We start from the raw sequence: 20,624 nt of genomic DNA on the forward strand, positions 1-20,624 counted from the left end.
AATGTTACCTCTATATAAAAACACCTTCAAGAAAAACTACTCGTTTTGTTCATCCCATCATATTGTTTGTTTATATTCTTGAACCTTCTAATGTTAAAGGAAACCTACATCTTATATATCTTCTTTATTTTTTATAAGTAGGATTTAGAGAATGGCATTAATGAGTCTTCCCTTTGATTCATGACCATAGCCATTTTCTCATTCCTAGCCATTATTTGACTGTATCTGAGAGATTTAAGGAGATTGGGGGTAGGTAGCTGGATAATAACAATTATAAAATGAAAGCAGTTAATATTCATTGAATACTTTTATAAATTCTTTGTATTAACATTCTCACCAAAGCCCTATGAGATAGGTAATATTATTCCCATTAAAGCTGAGGAAATAAGTATATGGGTGGGTCAGTGTATTTATTTACCACGACTAGGAAAACACATCAAAATGTATGCCCTACTTGTTGTAGAGTTATTATTTTTGAAGCTTTTTAGTGTAGTCTTTCTGTGCCTATCATATATACCTTAGTTTTTTCTAATATGTACCTTAGTTTTAATGAAAAAAACTTTGATTTTGCAGCATTTGGATGCCTTATTACGACAGATCCGGAATATTGTAGAGAAGCACACAGATACAGATGTTTTGGAAGCATGTTCTAAGACTTACCATGCACTCTGTAATGAAGAGTTCACAATCTTCAACAGGGTAGATATTTCAAGAAGTCAACTGATAGATGAGTTGGCAGATAAATTTAACCGGCTTCTTGAAGATTTTCTGCAAGAGGTATATATTAAAAGTATTTTGTCATTTGGGTCCCTCCCCTTGAGTAACTGATTTAGTCACCATTCCTGGTGATAGTCCCTAGCAGTATGTTGAAAAATATTCAGACATTCTGTTCTTTGATTATCATGCTACTGTTACTCCTCCACCAAAATGGGAAGGTGGTAAGAATCTGTGACTTGGAGAAGATGAAAGCAAAACTAATCCCCCCCAGCCCCTTTAACTTTAAAGAAATGATCTCAGAAGTTACCAGGGTTTAGCTAAACTAGAGGCTGTTAGGCAACAGGGTGTAAATGGAACAGAAAAGGAGAGCTAGACTATGGCCATGTAGCCTCAAAAGTAGTCTATTTCGTACTGTTTTGGCAGTGTTAGTAAGGAAAGGTAATTAATGATCTTTGATACTGTAAAGCCTTGATAAATTGCTGTTATAGCGACTGTTGATTTTTGGGTTTCCTGTGTTCTATTTCCAAAGAAACTTAAAAGTGTGGCACTCAAATACACTAATGTTTTTTTTTTTTTACTTTTATCTGTTTTGATTAAGGAGGGTGCATGTTGAGATGAGCACTGGGTGTTATATGCAACTAATGAATCATTGAATACTACATCAAAAACTAATGTTGTACTGTACAGTGGCTAACTGAACATTAATAATAAAAAAAAGAAAATATGTACTTCACAGTTTAATTGACTTGCATAAAATAAAAAGTCGTAATTCTCAAATTAATGCATTTAGCCCTTTCCACATCACTTTTGTCATTAATGTTGCAAAGATCGTATGGACTGTGTAATTTTCAGTTTTCTTGTTTAGCCGTTACTTCTTAAGCTTTCTTTTTTTGTGTAACAATCCATGCTTATAAGTTTTACCTAACTGGCGGTTTGTGCAAATAAGTTAATGTATAGTGATCACATTCTTAGTTAAAAAATGTAATGGCTCTACTCTTGGCTAGATACGATTGTGATTAGGACGAGTTAATTTAAAATCAAGCAATGGGTTAATTAAGTTTAATTATTTGTGTGGAAAAACTAAGTTTAGAAACAAGTGTTTTTTGAGAGACTTGGGGTTCAGTACAGTATTTTTAATAGTGTTTAAAAAATTTATAAGTTTCATGCAGTTAAGACTCATAAAATTTTCAAAAACTTAAAGTTACTCTCAATTGGAAAATTGATATCCAGAAAGGACTAGCGCATATCTAGTCTTTATTCAGAAGGTTTTTCCCAAATTGTTACTAGTCTGGTATGTCTTTCTTGAGCACTATGTTTCATTCATTTAGGTTTTATCTTTTAGGTATTGTCTTTATGATCTCTTGCTTGTCCTTTACTATATTTTTCTTTATTGTCCTAATGCATTTTTTACTGTGAAAGACTAAATGTCTTCATAGTTTTATGTCAAGGTTACTTTAAGGGAGAGGGGAGAATGTCATTCAGTGTTTCTCTCTTGGGTATAATGTACCTGTGATAACAACTCTGTTGGCTCATTACTCCAGCCATATTGCTTTAAATTTGGACAGATCTAGGTATTGAATGACAAAGTTAATTTGTCGTGTTAGGCTATTCTTCCTTTTTAAGGTGGTATCACTAATGTGATAGTCTAAGATTTTTCACTTTGGTGGTTATTAAGATTTAATATTATATATAATTAATATTCATAGGGCGAAGAACCTGATGAAGATGATGCGTATCAGGTATTGTCAACATTGAAGAGAATCACTGCTTTTCATAAGTAAGTTGAATTTTAATGTTTCTGATTTCTTAAAACTGTAGCAAAATCAAAACCAACTTGCCTGTTTTAGGGTTATAATGTTATCAGTTCTGCTAGATTTCTTTTTTTTTAATAAATTTTTAAAATATTTTATTTATTTGTCAGAGAAAGAGAGTACAAGCAGGAGGAGCGGCAGGCAGAGGGAGAAGCAGGCTTCCCGCTGAGCAGGGAGCCTGATGCGGGGCTCAATCCCAGGACCCTGGGATCATGACTTGAGCCGAAGGCAGACACTTAACGACTGAGCCACCCAGGCGTCCCAGTTCTGCTAGATTTCTTGTGCTTGTATATAAAAAATAGTTGATAGAGTCATGTTTTGAATTGGGGAATAATTGGCAGATTATCACCCACCATACTTTTTTAAAAATACATTTTTTTTGTTGTTGTGGGTGCCTGTTAAAAGTTTACTGTATTTACTTTGACAGCATTTTGTTAACATTCAAGTCCAGAATAAAAGTGATTAAGCTTAACTTTTAAATATAACTTGATTCCTTTTTACAGTGCCCATGATCTTTCAAAGTGGGATTTGTTTGCTTGTAATTACAAACTGTTGAAAACCGGAATTGAAAATGGAGACATGCCTGAGCAGGTTTTTATTTATTTTCAAGTTACATATTTAACTTCAAGAATGAATACTTGGGACGTTTTAGGTTTAACCGTATTCTCTTGCTTCTTTTTACAGATTGTTATTCATGCACTGCAGTGTACTCACTATGTAATCCTTTGGCAGCTTGCAAAGATAACTGAAAGCAGCTCTACAAAGGTTTGTGGTAGTTCAGTGGAGTTCTTATTACATTAAATATCATTAACTGTTTTCAGCAAACTTTTAATGCGATCAATTATTTCAGTAAAGTCTTGCTTATTTCTAAATTACTACTTAGGCATGTGTACCATTAGAAAGTTACGTTCATAGTTTGATGTATATTCAGTGAAAGAACATTAATATGTTTAAAGGTATGATTTTAAATTAAAAATTTTTCACATTTTAAGGTGGCATAATTTATGTATTTCCATATTCTCAAAAGTATTGAGAGCATATAGAAATATAGATTTTGTAAGTTATGACCAAGAGCTTTTGAAACAAGCATACAGCTATTGGATTATATACATTGATGATAACAAGCCAGGTGACCCTAGATCTTCTTATGCCTCAGTATTGTTTTGGGATCACGTTGTTCATACATAGGATCTTTCTACTGGTGTTCCAAATTCATTGTAAATCACTTTCTGGTTGAGTATAATGTGCCAGCTACTGGGTAATAGAACTTTCAGAATTTTGTCCGTAATGGTAATCTTTGATGTGTTGAGTAATTGAAGTAAACAGTATAGCCTTTTGTGTTTGTAACTGACTGAGCCACCCTAGGCGTCCCTTGCCTTTTTCATTTGTAAACTGGAAACTTAAACATTGTACTTGCAGTAGATGTAGCCTTAAATATTATTTGGGTACATTTTTATAAATACTGTGTAATATCTAGGAGATAGAGAATTTGTTGTTTATAGCTCTTTTCCCCAAAAACAGTTGTCTTGATAATAAGTTTCTTTTGCATAAAATCAGAATAATTTTATTTATTTATTTATTTATTTATTTATTTATTTATTTATTTATTTATAAGATTTTATTTATTTGATAGAGAGAGAGTACAAGTAGGCAGAGTGGCAGGCAGAGGGAGAGGGGGAAGCAGGCTCTCCGCTGAGCAAGGAGCCGGACGTGGGGCTCGATCCCAGGATCCCAGGATCATGACCTGAGCTGAAGGCAGCTGCTTAACTGACTGAGCCACCCAGGCGCCCCAGAATCAGAATAATTTTCTTTTTCTTTTTTTTTAAAGATTTTATTTATTTATTTGAGAGAGAGAAAGAGCACAAGAGGGGGGAGCGGGAGAGGGAGAAGCAGACTCCCTGCCGAGCAGGGAGCCCGATGCGGGACTCGATCCCGGGACTCCAGGATCATAACCTGAGCTGAAGGCAGTCGCTTAACCAACTGAGCCACCCAGGCGCCCTCAGAATAATTTTCAATCCTTAGAATTTCTCTGAGCTTTTAAAGTACAAGAAATGGGTATTTTCCTCTTGAAAAAGCAATTCAGTATTGTTGTTAGTGTATTTTTTGTCAAACAACTAAGAAATTTATTTAACTTAATATCAAGCTTATAGTAGGAACAATAACCATATTAGCAAATATGATTGCTCATCTAAGTCAAAAGCATTGAATTAAAAATTAAAACGGGAAAAGAGATTATATTTTGAGTAGAGAGGAAAGGGTAAAAATGATACTAAATACAGAATTATCCTGAAGCTTGGTTAAGTTTTCTTTACCAAATCAATCAAGTTAAACCTGTTCTTAGGAAAAGATTTATCTTTTTAATATAAGTTTACAAGACATTAAAATTTTTTAAAATTGGAATAATACTACAAAACTGATTCTTGTCCATCTCTCTTTTAAAAAGTACAACTGGTATCCTTCAAGTAAGAAATGAAAGATGCTGTCTCTTTTATAAATCAATTTATTCTGTTCATCAGTTGGCTATCCTTCAAATTACAAAACGAGAATGGAGTATTAATCTTTACTCTTTAAACATTCTGAAGTTAGTAGATTCATTAAAGATAGCCATATACAGTCATATAGGTTTTCTCATTTTATTTATTTATTTATATATTTTTTAAAGATTTTATTTATTTATTTGACAGAGAGAGAAACACAGCGAGAGAGGGAACACAAGCAGGGGCAGAGGGAGAGGGAGAAGCAGGCTTCCTGTAGAGCAGGGAGCCCGATGCGGGGCTCGATCCCAGGATCCCGGGATCATGACCTGAGCCGAAGGCAGACGCTTAACGACTGAGCCACCCAGGTGCCTCAGGTTTTCTCATTTTAAAGGACCCAGACCACTTCAGATATTAGGCACTAATATACCTGATATTTTTAAGGCTGCAGTTTGTTAGCTATTTTTAAGAAAAATGGTCTAATCAAGTAGAGTAAATATAGTCAAATATGTGATAATATTTTATGTAATTTGAAGTATCTTAAATACTAAATGAGGTTTTTATACAGTTGTTCATGTTAAATTTTTCAAGGAGGACTTGCTGCGTTTAAAGAAACAGATGCGGGTATTCTGTCAGATATGTCAGCATTACCTGACCAACGTGAATACTACTGTTAAGGAACAGGTTAGTAATTACTGTAGGTAGCCGTCTTTTGTAAGCAACCCTTAATAAATATCTGAATTAATACAGAAAATGTAAGTAATACTGAGGTTGAGCAAAGCAGAAATGTCTTGTATCTGTCCATGTATATGATACTCAAAAAATAGATTAATAATTTCATATGGAGTTTATAAACTGTATTATAGATTACCCTCATTGTGGTTATTTTATGTTGTTATTTATGACTCACTTGGTAAACAGACCCATATATACAAATTAGATGTATGATATTACATAAGTTATTCTTGAAATTAATAAGTGCAAGTATGCCTCAGGGAGGGAAATGGGTCCGTATGGTTTTGTCATCTCTGAGAATATTATCAGATAGATACTGACATTCCTTCCCATCCTGATTGTGTACATTGTTTTTTCTTATGTGGACTTTGTCTGAAATAAAAATTTTAATCATTTCCCTGACTTCAAAGTGTTACCTTCCCACTTCATATGCCCTCATTTTGAAAATACATTGTTAACTGTGCTGCCATAGGTAGTTTTCCCATCTGTAAAATGAATTCTGATCCTGGGACTGAGAACCTGTTTAGTTTTAATTCCCTAATAGAGGATTAAGCTTTTTTGTACATACGCTTTTTAAATGCTTCTATGGAGAAGACATTTTTATAATAAGAAATATTAATAGTGATACAGTCAAAGTGGTTATGGTGATTTCAAGGTTTTTTGACCATTTCATTCTCTTTAACTTTTGCATATTGGGGTGGGTAGAGCCCCAGCAGTCATCACAAATGCTATTTTCAGCAGTTTGTGTTATGTTGGGTATGGTTTATTTTGTTTTTTATTTTTGGTGTTACTATTTATTTTAAATTAGGGTATATTTACTTCTTAAAGCTACTATGAAAGTAGTTCAGATATGGTCATCCAACTACAAAGCGATTAGTAAAGTCCTTCAACCTTTGTGATTGTCACTTGTCTTTATTTTAAAATATCAAAACTGATTTCAGTGAAATACATTTAGAGTTTTATAGTTAAAAATTCACATTCAGTATCCAACTGTTAATTTCATTTTTCTTCTTCCAACTCCCATTTGTTCCTCCCATACGTGTATGCTTGGGCATAAATAAATTAGAAGTTATTAAATGGCCAAGATCCAGTAACTGACTTTCACGTTTTTTCTTGCAAAAGTATGAAGTATATTCCTATAATTATTACATTGCTGAATTCTCCAGTTTTAAGTATGTAGTTTTGAATTGTAGCAATAAAGGATTTGGAAATTTAATTTTCATCTGTACAATTCACATGAAAGAAACCAGTTTCTGTAGGTAGTAAATTGAATTTAGAGTTAAACTCCTAGGACAGGATTTTAATGAAGTATACATTGATCCAGAATTAATAACATGAAATACTCCTCTTTGTTTTCATATGCCACCAAGATACTCAGCTTAGTATTCCCTATTTCTTTCTTTCTTTTTTTCTTTTCTTTTCTTTTTTTTTTTAAATTTATTTGACAGAGAGAGACACAGCAAGAGAGGGAACACAAGCAGGGGGAGTGGGCGGGGGAGAAGCAAGCTTCCTGCAGAGCAGGGAGCCCGATGCAGTGCTCGATCCCAGGACCCAGGGATTATGACCCGAGCCGAAGGCAGACGCTTAACAACTGAGCCATCCAGGCGCCCCAGTATTCCCTGTTTCTTGAAGTATTAACACAATTCCTTATGGGTTATCATATGTAACCTCCTATATGATCTGTTGTTCAGGCCATGGCAGTTAATTATTTGGTCATGAAATATCTTGTATGTCAGTCTTCCAAACAGCTTCCAGAAATATGTCCTGGTCAATTCACTTGACCTGCCAGTTCACCTTATTAGTAAATATCACCATGCTTATCACTCTGTTTTCTTATTGTGTATGTTGCAAAAGTTTTTATAAACTCAGATATCCTGATGGGTATAAATGACTACTATAGTAGTAAAATGAGGAAAGACTGAAAGAAGAGGTAAAAGCATAAAGGAAAAGAGAAAAAAGTAAATGTGGTTAGTTCCAAGAAGGTAAAAACATTATTGAGATCTGCTTTGTGCTCTCTGCTATCTGTCTAGCAGTAGTCTTCCTTTAAATGTAATTCGCTATTGACTTTGTGACCCCCAAATTCTATTTTTGTTACCCTTTCCCAACATAATTAGAATTTTCCAGTTTTCTTCTGAATACTTTTACCAGTGTTTGACTCCATTTAAAACTAATGGCAGAGTTTTTATAAATCTCCTTGAGATAGAACCTTGGCTTTATGTTTATTATGATAGTATCATGTTTGTCTGATGAATGAGTAAGCAGGCACATAGTTCGTTGTGGTTTTTTCTACTTAATCGCTATACATATTGAGAATGAGAGTATTTAAAAAGTACCAAGGACTTTGTGATCTCTCTTCTAGGAGATAATTGATCTCCTTGGTATAAGTTTTTGTCTTCCATAAAGGAATGGAATGGTACCAAGTTTATATGTTATTTCATATTTAGGGATGTATACCATGAGGCATTGTCATAAAGTGTAGAGTGGGGTTTGGAGTCAGAAAACCTGAGGTTGAGTCCTGACTGCATGTTTTGGTAGTGTTAACATATTGTACAAGTCACTTAAAGTTGCTGAAAATAATATTTGTGAAATTACCTTGCAGTTAGTAAAGCATGATTGCAAATACTAGTAATCATTTTACAGAAATTATATTCCTCAGCTTTAAAAATTTAGGAAAATACTATACACTGATTTTTCTTAAAAGTTGGATTCTGTTTCTGTGTTATATATATGTTACTTGTGGCAGTTGGTGAGAAACCTTGGATTATAGCACGCTGTACTTTTTTTTTTTTTTTTAATAGGCCTTCACTATTTTGTGTGATATTCTGATGATCTTCAGCCATCAAATTATGTCAGGAGGGCGTGACATGTTAGAGCCATTAGTTTACACCCCTGATTCTTCATTGCAGTCTGAGTTGCTCAGCTTTATTCTGGATCATGTCTTCATTGAACAGGATGATGATAACAACAGCGCAGGTAATTTTATTGGCATCTTTTTGTTAAGTGTCTTTGCATCCACCATAAATTTAAGTAACAGTGATGTAAAGTGTTGCAGTACTATTTGTTATTTGATTCTGAAAACATAAAACACAGGTGCATGTTCCAGCACATTTGTATTAATTTTTTGTAATATTGTTAAAACAAGGTGATATCTCAGGGCATAGGCTTTGGAATCAGATCTTTGCTTCTCACTAGCCCCAAGCCTATTTATAGCTACCTTACAGAATTGTATGAATTAATTAAGCAAAGTGACTTGTGCAGTACCTGGGCATGAAATAGGTACTCAGTAAAATTTACTCCCTCTTCCCCTTAGTCATTGGTAATACCAGTTTTCAGGTAGTTTGAGCAGAATAAAGTGTTTCTTTAAGTGACATTTTTGTTGTATACTTTTATAACATAGGTTTTCATATTTTGGGGGGGTATTAAACTGTAATTTCTCAATGTTAGAAGATGTTTGAAATTGTTCTACAAATGTCTGGGGCAGTACAGAATGTTCACAGGAAAATAATCCCACCAGCCTTGCCTGGTGGTGTTACTCTTTCTACCCTAATTACATACACAGATGTCTTACTTGAATAAGAAGAGGTCATGGAAAAAAGTGTTGGGTGGCTTCTTTCTGGGTTTGGTTTTAATATGAAGTTATACTTGAAGGACAATATAACATTGTTATATGTGCATCTCGATATATATACTGACATATCATTGCAAATCAGATTCTAAATACATATAATTTTAGACATGGCTTACAACTTATTTTCAATAAAGAACTTTGTTATTAAGTATTTAAAACTTAGAAGAGAATTGAGAAACCTAGAGTAGCAAAAACAGTTGTCAAAAGTCCATGTACTAAAATTTACATACTTAAAAATTTTTTTTTTTTTAAAGATTTTATTTATTTATTTGAGAGAGAGAATGAGAGAGAGAGAACACATGAGAGGGGATAAGGTCAGAGGACGAAGCAGACTCCCTGCCGAGCAGGGAGCCTGATGCGGGACTCGATCCCGGGACTCCAGGATCATGACCTGAGCCGAAGGCAGTCGCTTAACGAACTGAGCCACCCAGGCGCCCCATACTTAAAATTTTTTATCTTTTACTTTGAGTTGATGGTTTAGTTACACTTTTATTTGACATTTATTGGTCAGGCAGTACACTAGATGCTATGGATATCAAAAAATGAGACAAGGGCTTTTCCTTTAAAAATTCAATTCAAGTGGAAAAGACAGATCTAAAAACAAGTAATTATAATGCAGTTTGATAAGTAGTAGAAGCATGTTCACATTGTTGTGGTCATGTCGAGGAAGTTTTAACTGGTCTGGGAGTCAAAACATCATTGAAATAAGCTAACATCTGAATTGGATCCTAAAAGATGAGTAGGAGTTTTTAAAACTTCTTTGGGAAAGCATAGTTGCATTCCAAAAATTGATACAAAATCAGTTTTGGTTTATAATCCTTTTGTTATAGTTGGAGGACTGCCTCTCTGCTTCATTTACACCATAGAACTAGAATCAGAATAAGCTTGCCTGTACTTCTGAATTTTCTAGGAGCTTCTTGAAATTACGCTCAGTCTTACCTTCTTGGGCCTCCCCCCCCATTTAAAAATGAAATGTATTCCAGTTTTTTTGAAAAATGTAAAATATAACATATTTGTCCATATCTACCACCAGCATTTGTCAAATTTTGTTGTTTGTTACCAATTTTTGGGGGGAGGTGGGGAATAAAGTATAGATATGAAAGAACCCTTATTTGTATCCCTGTCCAATCCTATTATTTTTCCCTGGAGATAACTGCTATCCTGAATTTGGTGTTATCATGCCTTTGCATTTTAATTTTATTGAACAAGAGTTTATGTATCTCTTAACAATATAGAGTTTATTTTCTGTTGCTAGGTTCCATATAAATGGTATTATGTTGAACATTTTATTTTGCCTCTTGCTTTTTTGCATTAACATTTTTGAAATTTGTCCGTGTTGACATATGGTTATAGTTTATTCATCTTGACTGCTGGATGTTATGTAATATGAATTAACCCTACTTCATCCTTTTATTAAAAAAACAGATTTTATTTATTTATTTGACAGAGCGAGAGAGCACAAGCAGGGAGTCTTATGCGGGGCTTGATCCCAGGAGCCTGGGATCATGACCTAAGCTGAAGGCAGACACTTAACCAACTGAGCACCCAGGCACCCCACGTTATCCTTTTTTTAAAAGATTTTATTTACTCATTTTAGAGAGAGAGCAGGAGCAGAGAGGGGCAGAGGGGGAAGGTGAAAAAATCTGAAGATTTTGCGCTGAGTGTGAGCCCAATGCAGGGCTCAGTGGGGCTCGATCCCATGACCGTAAGACCATGACCTGAGCCGAACAAGAGTCGGATGCATAACCGATGAGCCACCCAGGCACCCCTACTTTATCCATTTTTATATTGGTGAACATTTAGGTTGTTTTCAATTTTTTCCCTGTTATAAATAGTGTACAACAAATGTTCTTATACTTACCTGCTTGAGCACATGTGCAAATGCTTTTCTAGTACACACCTAAGAGTGGAATTGCCAGATTATATAGTCTTTGTGCATCCTAAATTTGACCACATGTAGCAAAAATATTCTTCAAAATGGTTGTATTATTTTATTCTCCCACCAGCAGCATGAGTTTCCATTGGTTTTCATTCTTATCTAGCTCCTGGTGTTGTAGACCCATGGTTATTTATTTGATTTGTTAGCCCATGTACATGAGGTGAGGAGAGAGTAAAAGAGAATGCTTCTAGAGGCATTGACAACACAGAATAATGCAATTGACATCTATGAAAGGTCCAGTATGTTAGATACTTCTCTAACATTCTTTAATCCCCACAAGAGAAAAGGTGGCTAGTTTTTGATGAGAAGTGAGGAAAAAAAAAAAAAAAACCCAGGGTGCCTTGACTGGCTCAGTCAGAAGAGCATGCAACTCTCGATTTCAGGGTCGTGCGTTCAAGCCCCATGTTGGGTTGTAGAGATTACCCCCCCCCCCCACACACACCTTACAAAGGCGAAAAAAACCCAAAATCAGAGCTCAAAAACTGGTTAATTAATATCTGGGTAATTTAGTCTGTAGGGGGAGAACATCTACACACATGTACTTCCTAAGAGTAGTACTGAACAGTGATTGGAAACAGTATTGTATAGAACTCCATTATAATCACGGAGACATTTAGAAAAAGTTTATATATTCAGTGTAATCTTCTGAAAGCGTAAACAATATATTTTAGGTTTCTAAGCAAATGGCTTTGGGATTCTGGAATATGCACTTGTGATAGTAAAACTTTTTCTGATGGTCTCTTAAATCCCTATTCTCAAAATTTGGTTTTAACTTACTAGCAGTTATTGAAGATTATCAGAGATAGGGTAAAATAAACATTTGTTTTAAAGAACATTCTCATTTTACAAATTATTTTTTTGATATTGGGAACCTTATACTGAAGACCTGACAGGAAGTGCACCTACAGTTCACAAAAGGAGGAAATATAAATGGCTAATAAATGTATGAAAAACTTGAACTTCACTGCTAACCAAAGAAATGTAAATCAAACTAAGGTAGCTTTTAATAAGTAATTTTGTTTGTAAAGTTTGTTCAGAGGAAAATTCTTTACATAGTTTTTTGTGTAAAAGGCTTCATCACGATTTTATTTGCAATATCAAATAATTAGAAATAATCTTTTGGCAGTACTTGGAGACTATAGTCCAGCTTTCTTGACTACGAAGTTGGAAGGAAATAAGTCTGTTTCCTTGATAACTCTGAATGTCAACATCTCACATAATGGATCAGAGCAGAAATATGTGAAGTTATCTTAAAAAGACAGAATAGTTCCTAGGTCAGACTTACTGAGTATATGTAATATATATAAAATAAGTATGTGTCAGTAAGAGTTGGGGGCCAGGTGGGATGGGGTCATCCTTGGAAGGGATAGGAGAATTTCTGAGGTTGGCTTCCCCCCCCCGCCCCCAGGCCCTTAACCAAGGGACATTGAATATGCAGATCTCATTGGCAAGCGATCATAATAGGGAAGTGGATGAAAGCGTTAGGCAGGGGCACCTGGGTGGCTCAGTTGGTTAAGCGACTGCCTTCGGCTCAGGTCATGATCCTGGAGTCCCTGGATCGAGTCCCGCATCAGGCTCCCTGCTCTGCAGGGAGTCTGCTTCTCCCTCCGACCCTCCCCCCTCTCATGTGCTCTCTCTCATTCTCTCTCTCTCAAATAAATAAATAAAAATCTTTAAAAAAAAAAAAAAAGCGTTAGGCAGACTCAGCCTGATTTCACTAAAACATCAGTTCCTCTGACTCACTCAACTTGTTCCTGTTACATGTTCAATAAGCAGCCTTATGATTACTATTTTAATTTGCAAAAATTTTGTCTATTGGGATTAGTGGACTGGTCATTCACTGAGATATTAAGTGTGATTATAATTTGTATTTTATTTAAATGTGTTTACTGTATTTTTCACATTCTCCAAAATAAAGGTATTTTATAGTGAGAATTTAAAAATACATATGGCTGAAGTAAAATACAGATGGCTTAATGTTTGTAACTTTTTTCCCCCAGATGGTCAGCAGGAGGATGAAGCCAGTAAAATTGAAGCTCTGCACAAGAGGAGAAATTTACTTGCAGCATTTTGTAAGCTAATTGTATATACTGTGGTGGAAATGAATACTGCTGCAGATATCTTCAAGCAGTATATGAAGGTAAAGTTGTGGATAGCAACTTATTTTTATAATGCTTAAAAGAAAATGAATGTAACACTGGCTTTTATTTCTGATTGCCGTTGAATTTTTTAAATAGTAAATTATTTTTCTAGCATAAAATAAATTTCTTTTAAAATTTAACATTTTTGGTAATACTACTTCATACATCTAGTCTTCCATTAATGGACATTTTGGGTTTATTGAGTTCACTTCATTTAGAATATTGGAAACATCTTGTCTTGGGTTAGCTATCACTATTAGAATTTACCTTTGTGGTTAGTTTAAGACAACAGGATGGTGTTCCTCCTCTGCTTGATGTAGTATAAAACAGGTATTGTTCTAGGAGTCAGGAGACCTGGCTGCTATACTTTTGGCTTGGTTACTATGCAGCTCTTGACCTTGAGTAATTCAATACCTTTTGTGTCCTGCCTTTCTTTCATTTGTTCCACTGTGATAACTAAGGTTCCTTTAGGCTTTGAAAATCTGATTTGATTCACAGTGGGTTATTCACAATTTTCGTTAAGTACCTGTGAGATTCTCTAATATTTAAGTGGTAGTAGAAAGGATATTATTAATTATACTAATGAAATATAACTAAATATGGTAAGATAGATTTTACTTGAGAAAGGATTAAAGAAAAACTAATTATAAATATAAACTTTTTTAAGCCTTTGCTGTCACCAAATAAAATATGTAATAAAGTTGTCAAAACCTAATTAATTCTCTCTTTGAAATATTTTTAGATTTTTTTTTTAAAAACTAAGGTTGTGAAATTGTTTTACAAGTTTTAAACTTTTTAGACTTAAGTATTATAAAGTTAGTTTTATTAGTCATAAGGGCATGGTTATCCTGTTATCTCAGAGTTGTTATGTATTCATTTTGAAACAAGGTCTTAAATTAGAAAAAGATTTCATATTCAATGAATGTGATAATATAAATGTCGACACACAATGAGTTTTCTTTTAAATGTTAATAGGCTGTTAGTTTCTATAAGCCAAATTAATAAAGTTGGAAACTGCAGGTGATCTACATGCCAGTAACAATGAATAAGCTTTAAAAGTAACTATAATTATATTCATTGTCTTAATAATTCACAAAGAGCGCAAGAACTTTGTTTATATCCTTTGTGTTATTTCTGAAAGTGTGCGTAGCCTGATTATTATTGTTTTACTCCACACCTCCTTAAAACCGGTCTGGAGCTTAAGGTGATTGGATCTCAACTGTCTATTTTGGAATTTACTGGTGTTAGGGATTAATATGCTTAGAAATTGTCTTAAAGTTTCAGTAACATTTTTTTCTCTCTTTGAATGCGTAATTTCAGCCAAATACAAATTTTGTGACATACTACTCACATGAAACTAGTCTTATTGTCCAGGACTTTTAAGAGATAAAGCTCTAATTTGTATAAATTTCTTTTCTAGTATTATAATGACTATGGAGATATCATCAAAGAAACAATGAGTAAAACAAGGCAGATAGACAAAATTCAGTGTGCAAAGACCCTTATTCTCAGTTTGCAGCAGGTAAGATATGAAGAGTATCAACTTTAGGCGAACATAATTAATACCTAGTAGTTTCCAAGATAACAAGTAGAAAACTGGGCAAAGATGCAATAGATAGTTCATAAAAGTAGAAATAAAGATTTTCAACCTCACTAGTAGACACTGCAAACGAGATCATTTTTTGCTTTCGGACTGGCAAGATAGGCAAAAAGCTATCTAATGTGTGGGGGCAATAGTACTGTCAGCAGTATGTATTGGTACAACCTTCCTGGTAGGCAGTTTGGCAATATATGTCAAAATTTATAATATGTATGCCATTATGGCAGCAATTCTACTTTTAAAATTTTATCCGAGGTGGTAATAGGACAAGTATACAAAATGGGGTATACCATATTACACATGGCAACAGTGTTTATAATAGCAAGAAATTAGAAATAATCCAAATGTCCATGAAGAGGATATTAGATGAATATATTGTGTAGTGCATCTCTGCAGTGGTTATTGTGTAGCACTTAAAATTAGTGTAGATCTGTATTCACTAATATGTAAAGATCAAAATATATAGTTTGAGAATAAAATTTAAAAGATTAGGGGCACCTGGGTGGCTCAGTCATTAAGCGTCTGCCTTCGGCTCAGGTCATGATCCCAGGGTCCTGGGATTGAGCCCCGCATTGGGCTCCCTGTTCCGCGGGAAGCCTGCTTCTCCCTCTCCCACTCCCCCTGCTTGTGTTCCCTCTCTCGCTGTGTCTCTCTCTGTCAAATAAATAAATAAAATCTTTAAAAAAAAATTTAAAAGATTATAGTACAGCATCCCTATAAAATTGTACTTATCTGTATATCTATCTGGAAAAATAATCACCAAAATTTTAGCTGTGGTTAACTTGCTCTGGTAGGTATCAAGTGAATTTTACTTTTTTCTCATTTCCATATTTATTTTAATGAGCATTTTTCAATCTTATAATCAAACTGCAAAACTCTTTCATTTTGACACTGTTGAGGTAGGTTTAAATGGATAAAAATCATATGTTTAGTATACTTTTGTCTCTGGAGACCAAATGCATGTAGAATATAACCTAACCTGTTTCATTTTCATAAGTTTTCTTGCTTTTAAGAAATCTAGGTGTTGGGGCGCCTGGGTGGCTCAGATGTTTAAGCCTCTGCCTTCGGCTCAGGTCATGATCCCAGGGTCCTGGGATCGAGCCCCACGTCCGGCTCCTGGCTCGGCGGGGAGCCTGCTTCTCCCTCTCCCTCTGCCTCTCCCCCTGCTCATGCTCTCTCTCTCTCAATCTGTATCTCTGTGTCTCAAATGAATAAATAAAAATCTTCAATAAAATAAAAAGAAATCTAGGTGTTAAATTTCTTAGTCCCATTTGCATATTTGGATATTCTTTATTAAAGTTAATAGAATTTAAAAGGTTTTGAAAGTTAACATTTAAGTAACTTTTCCTATAAAATAATAGCTGCTCGCTGTAGAGATTTTAGAAAATATATGAACTAGAAAAAATATAACTTATCTTTGTTTTTCACTTAACAAATACGTTTTTAGTTTTTAATAGCCTTCTTAGTCTTTTTATGCCTATATGAAATCTTAAGTTTTATCAAAACTAAACCATATTGGGCATTCTATTTTCCAAGCCTGAATTTTTCATGTTAAATACATTTTTTTTTTTAATTTATTTGAGAGAAAGAGAGAGAGAGAAACAGCATGAGACGGGAGGGTCAGAGGGAGAAGCAGGCTCCCCGCTGAGCAAGGAGCCCGATATGGGACTCGATCCCAGGACTCCGGGATCATGACCCGAGCCGAAGGCAGTCGCTTAACCAACTGAGCCACCCAGGTGCCCCTGAATTTTTCATGTTAATAAAACCGTAACGCTTTCATGCCATTAAATACTTTCCTGAGCATATTTATTTATTTATTTATTTAAAGATTTTATTTGACAGAGACCCAGTGAGAGAGGGAACACAAGTAGGGGAGTGGGAGAAGCAGGCTTCCCACTGAGCAGGGAGCCCGATGCGGGGCTCTATCCCAGGGCCCTGGGATCATGACCTGAGCCAAAGGCAGATGCTTAAGGACTGAGCCACCCAGGCGCCCCTCCTGAGCATTTTTAATGACTGTATAGTATTGTGTTTTATACAGGGACCATAATTTAACCAAGATCTCTTCGTGTTTTTTTTTTTTTTTAAGATTTTATTTTTTTGACAGACAGCTAGAGAGGGAACACAAGCAGGGGTGGTGAGAGAGGGAGAAGCAGGCCTCTGGCTGAGCAGGGAGCCCGATGCAGGGCTTGATCCCAGGACCCTGGGATCATGACCTGAGCCGAAGGCAGATGCTTAACGACTGAGCCACCCAGGAGCCCCAAGATCTCTTCTTGCTTAATGTTGAGGTCTTTTACAATCCTTGCCATTACAAATACCACTAAGACATTTTTGTACCAATGTATCATGCACAAATATTATTCCTTTGAATAAAGGCCAATAATTAGAATTGCTTAGTCAAAGGACATCAAAATTTTACAGCTTTCAATACAGATTCCTCTATAGAAAGGTTATCTCAGTTTATGTTTCTAGCAGGTCAGAGTGCTCATTGCATAATATTCTTATCAGTAGTAGCCATTATCTGTTAAAAACCTTGGCCATTCGGTAGTTGAAAAATTGTATTTTGTTGTGCTTACTTATGATGGAAGTTTTTGATGTGAAGATGCATCATGTAAATGTAAAGTAACAGCATAGTTGCCTAATAATTGAGTGGGTTTCCTTTTTCTTTATATTTTTATATGCTGTTTTAATATCCAGTTAACACCAGCAGAATAGAATTATGCCGTAACTTAAGAGTTTCTAATGTCCGTAACTACCTCTGGTCTAATGTCCGTAACTACCTATGTGAAGTACTATATTTTTATTTGTATCATGTTTTTAAAAATCCATGTTTTAGCATAAAATGCAGTGCCTCATTTATGAGCATCTAGTATATTTTAAATAGAGAATATGGGATCTTAAAAGATGTTAGTAATCTATAATTATAACAAAACTTTAACGTGCTTTTTCTTTCCAAACAGCTTTTTAACGAAATGATACAAGAAAACGGCTATAATTTTGATAGATCATCCTCAACATTTAGTGGCATAAAAGAGCTTGCTCGACGTTTTGCATTAACTTTTGGACTCGATCAATTGAAAACAAGAGAGGCCATTGCTATGCTACACAAGTAATCTCCAAATATTTTATTCAGCTCTCCTTTTTTTAATCATGAAATATTTTGTATTTACCTCTTTTGTTTAGAATAACCAAACTCTTTATTATTTTTTTTCAAATCTGTGACATATCTCCTTTCTTGAGAACCAGTAATAATGCTATCTCCATTAACACATGTGTTGGGACTAAAAGTTCTCTTATAGAAAGTCTTTGCTTTAATTAAAACAATACAAAATCTTTATAAATTATGTGAAGAAAAGCAACACATATTCATCAGGTATTATAAAATCTCTTTTAACAGCTTTTATTATAATCTCACTGCTAGGTAGAGAAATTTTTGAGATTTGATTGAATTTTTCTGATTCTGTTTTCTATTTTGTAGTGACCTTTTCCCTTGTTTTGAGCCACAGCCTTCTTTCTGTCTGCATATATTCTTTGGCTTATCAAAATTGGAAATGATCTGATTTTATTTTGGGCATGTAATTTAGTGCTCAATCATATTTTCAAATATGATTGTATTTTAGAGTTTTAACATCACCAACACGTGGATAGTAATACCCTTTATTTCTTAATTCTGGATGAAGAGCCTAGCCTCTGGGAAAATGAGGAGGCTTGGACTCTGTTTTATGAAAGTTCTCTGTTTGATTTGTGTCTCTTTTACTCCTTACTTAGTTATAAAAATGTTAAATGTCTCCCTACAGATATTTTTCTGCTCTTTAAGTTAGTCCCATACCTTCTCCAACTTTAACTCACTCTCCTTTCACTTTGCTCTAAAGGTCTCATATCCCTTTTTATGCCTCTTAATAATACATTGGATGATAATAGTAGGTAATATTTAAGGACCACACATATAATGATTAGTGATTATTTTGAGAAGGTAATATATTATTTTTTTCATGTAATAGCCTGCCTTCTTTACTCCCCAGTTTCATCTGGATTGTTTTTTACACAGTTACATTTTTGATATAGTATAAGAATATAATGTTGGGTTGTTGTCTTGATTAGAGGTATTTATTATTAAGTAAATGTAGTTAAAATAGACCCTGAGTGAAGTTTAATTTTTAAATTTACTCTTAAATGGGTCACTACAAATAGTTTTTAATAATTATTTTTAAGTTCTATAGTTATATTAGGTCTCCTTTATGTCTTGAAAAATATAGAAAATGTATTGATCATTACATGAGAGAATTTGGGCTACTTTCTATGGAGGAGAGAACCAAGGAAGGAATGTAGGTACACCAAACCACATTCAAAGTAAAGGCTAGCTATGTGTATGTGTGTACCTGTGTGTGTTTTGTTTTGTTTTAAAGTAACAGTGACATAAAATGTAGATATAATTACTCATTCTCACACTATAGCCTCCTTTATTCTCTTTATTCCTCAGATTAAATGCATGGCAGAGGAAACATCTTAGTGGAACAAAACTATAGAGAGAAATTTCCTTTCTAAGTTATCAAACTTGTAGTCCCTTAAATGTTTGTCTCTTGTTATTGTTGCAGAGATGGCATAGAATTTGCTTTTAAAGAGCCTAACCCACAAGGAGAGAGCCATCCACCTTTAAATTTGGCATTTCTTGATATTCTGAGTGAATTTTCTTCTAAACTACTCCGACAAGACAAAAGAACGGTGTATGTATTTGCTAAAAATACTCTATTTAATTTTGTTTTGAAATTCTTAAAGGTGAATTGTTACACTTGATTTTTCTCCTTTTTGCACACACAGATTAGAATTTAGGTTTACATTAATGCACAAAAACCTTTTATACTTCAGAAAATTTATAATTTAGGGATTATAACTATGTCTTATGCATAATACTCCATTTTAATTCTGTGTGTTCCCCTCCCAATGTAGTTGTGGCTTTAGAGGTGTAACTTGAATGCTTTATGTATCCTCATCTGCATTCTTCACTTAGTCTAACAAAGGAGGGAACATTTAACAGACAATAATATTGGTAATTCATCCAGGAGCATCTTAGTCTATGTGCTGAGCTGTGACTACACTGGAAAGTAGGTTTCCTTTTTATCTTTTTTTGCTTTAACTACTAGTCCTATCCTAACAGACCAGTTTAGAATACTTTTCTAGTGTAGTCTCCTAAAATGGTGACTTATTGCTAAGAGAGCCCAACTAATGGAATTAAATTCTCAAAATTCACTGTCCTCTTTGAGGTATAAAAGGGCAGAAGAATATGAATAACTCATATGTACCTCTTCTGAAAGTCTACCAGTATTTTGCATTTAAAGACAGTATACATTTTACGTGAAATTCTAAAGCAGACAAAACTAATCCCTGGTGATAGAAATCACAATAGTGGATACTTTAGGGTTGTGGATATGAATGGGAAAAGGAACTTAAGGTACTTTGTAGGAATGTTCTTTATCTTGATAGATGTGTGGGTTACATGACTGCATTTATTTGCAAAATGATCCAGCTGTACTCTTAACGTTCTGTGCATTTTATGCATTATATATAAATTTATCCCAATTAAG

The 20,624-nt window shown here is 34.4% G+C and overlaps 1 protein-coding gene across 7 annotated transcripts in view; it reads left to right on the top strand.

Annotated features, from left to right (window-relative positions):
- STAG2 (STAG2 cohesin complex component) overlaps window positions 1–20,624 on the top strand; it is a 133,247-nt gene that overhangs the window by 95,324 nt on the left and 17,299 nt on the right. For all 7 annotated transcript variants that reach the window (XM_054509116.2, XM_045882152.3, XM_054509117.2 and 4 more), the window contains exons 19-28: window positions 574–777; window positions 2,424–2,494; window positions 3,032–3,119; window positions 3,213–3,293; window positions 5,594–5,686; window positions 8,536–8,710; window positions 13,305–13,444; window positions 14,866–14,967; window positions 18,003–18,151; window positions 19,638–19,766. In XM_054509116.2, the coding sequence (XP_054365091.1) occupies window positions 574–777; window positions 2,424–2,494; window positions 3,032–3,119; window positions 3,213–3,293; window positions 5,594–5,686; window positions 8,536–8,710; window positions 13,305–13,444; window positions 14,866–14,967; window positions 18,003–18,151; window positions 19,638–19,766 (1,232 nt within the window). The remainder of the gene's footprint in view (window positions 1–573; window positions 778–2,423; window positions 2,495–3,031; window positions 3,120–3,212; window positions 3,294–5,593; window positions 5,687–8,535; window positions 8,711–13,304; window positions 13,445–14,865; window positions 14,968–18,002; window positions 18,152–19,637; window positions 19,767–20,624) is intronic.

Source organism: Mirounga angustirostris, unplaced genomic scaffold (genome assembly GCF_029215605.1).
Source record: "Mirounga angustirostris isolate CCGP_5_RB_7025 unplaced genomic scaffold, mMirAng1.0.hap1 SCAF_11, whole genome shotgun sequence".
In the NCBI taxonomy this organism is placed as follows: domain Eukaryota; kingdom Metazoa; phylum Chordata; class Mammalia; order Carnivora; family Phocidae; genus Mirounga; species Mirounga angustirostris.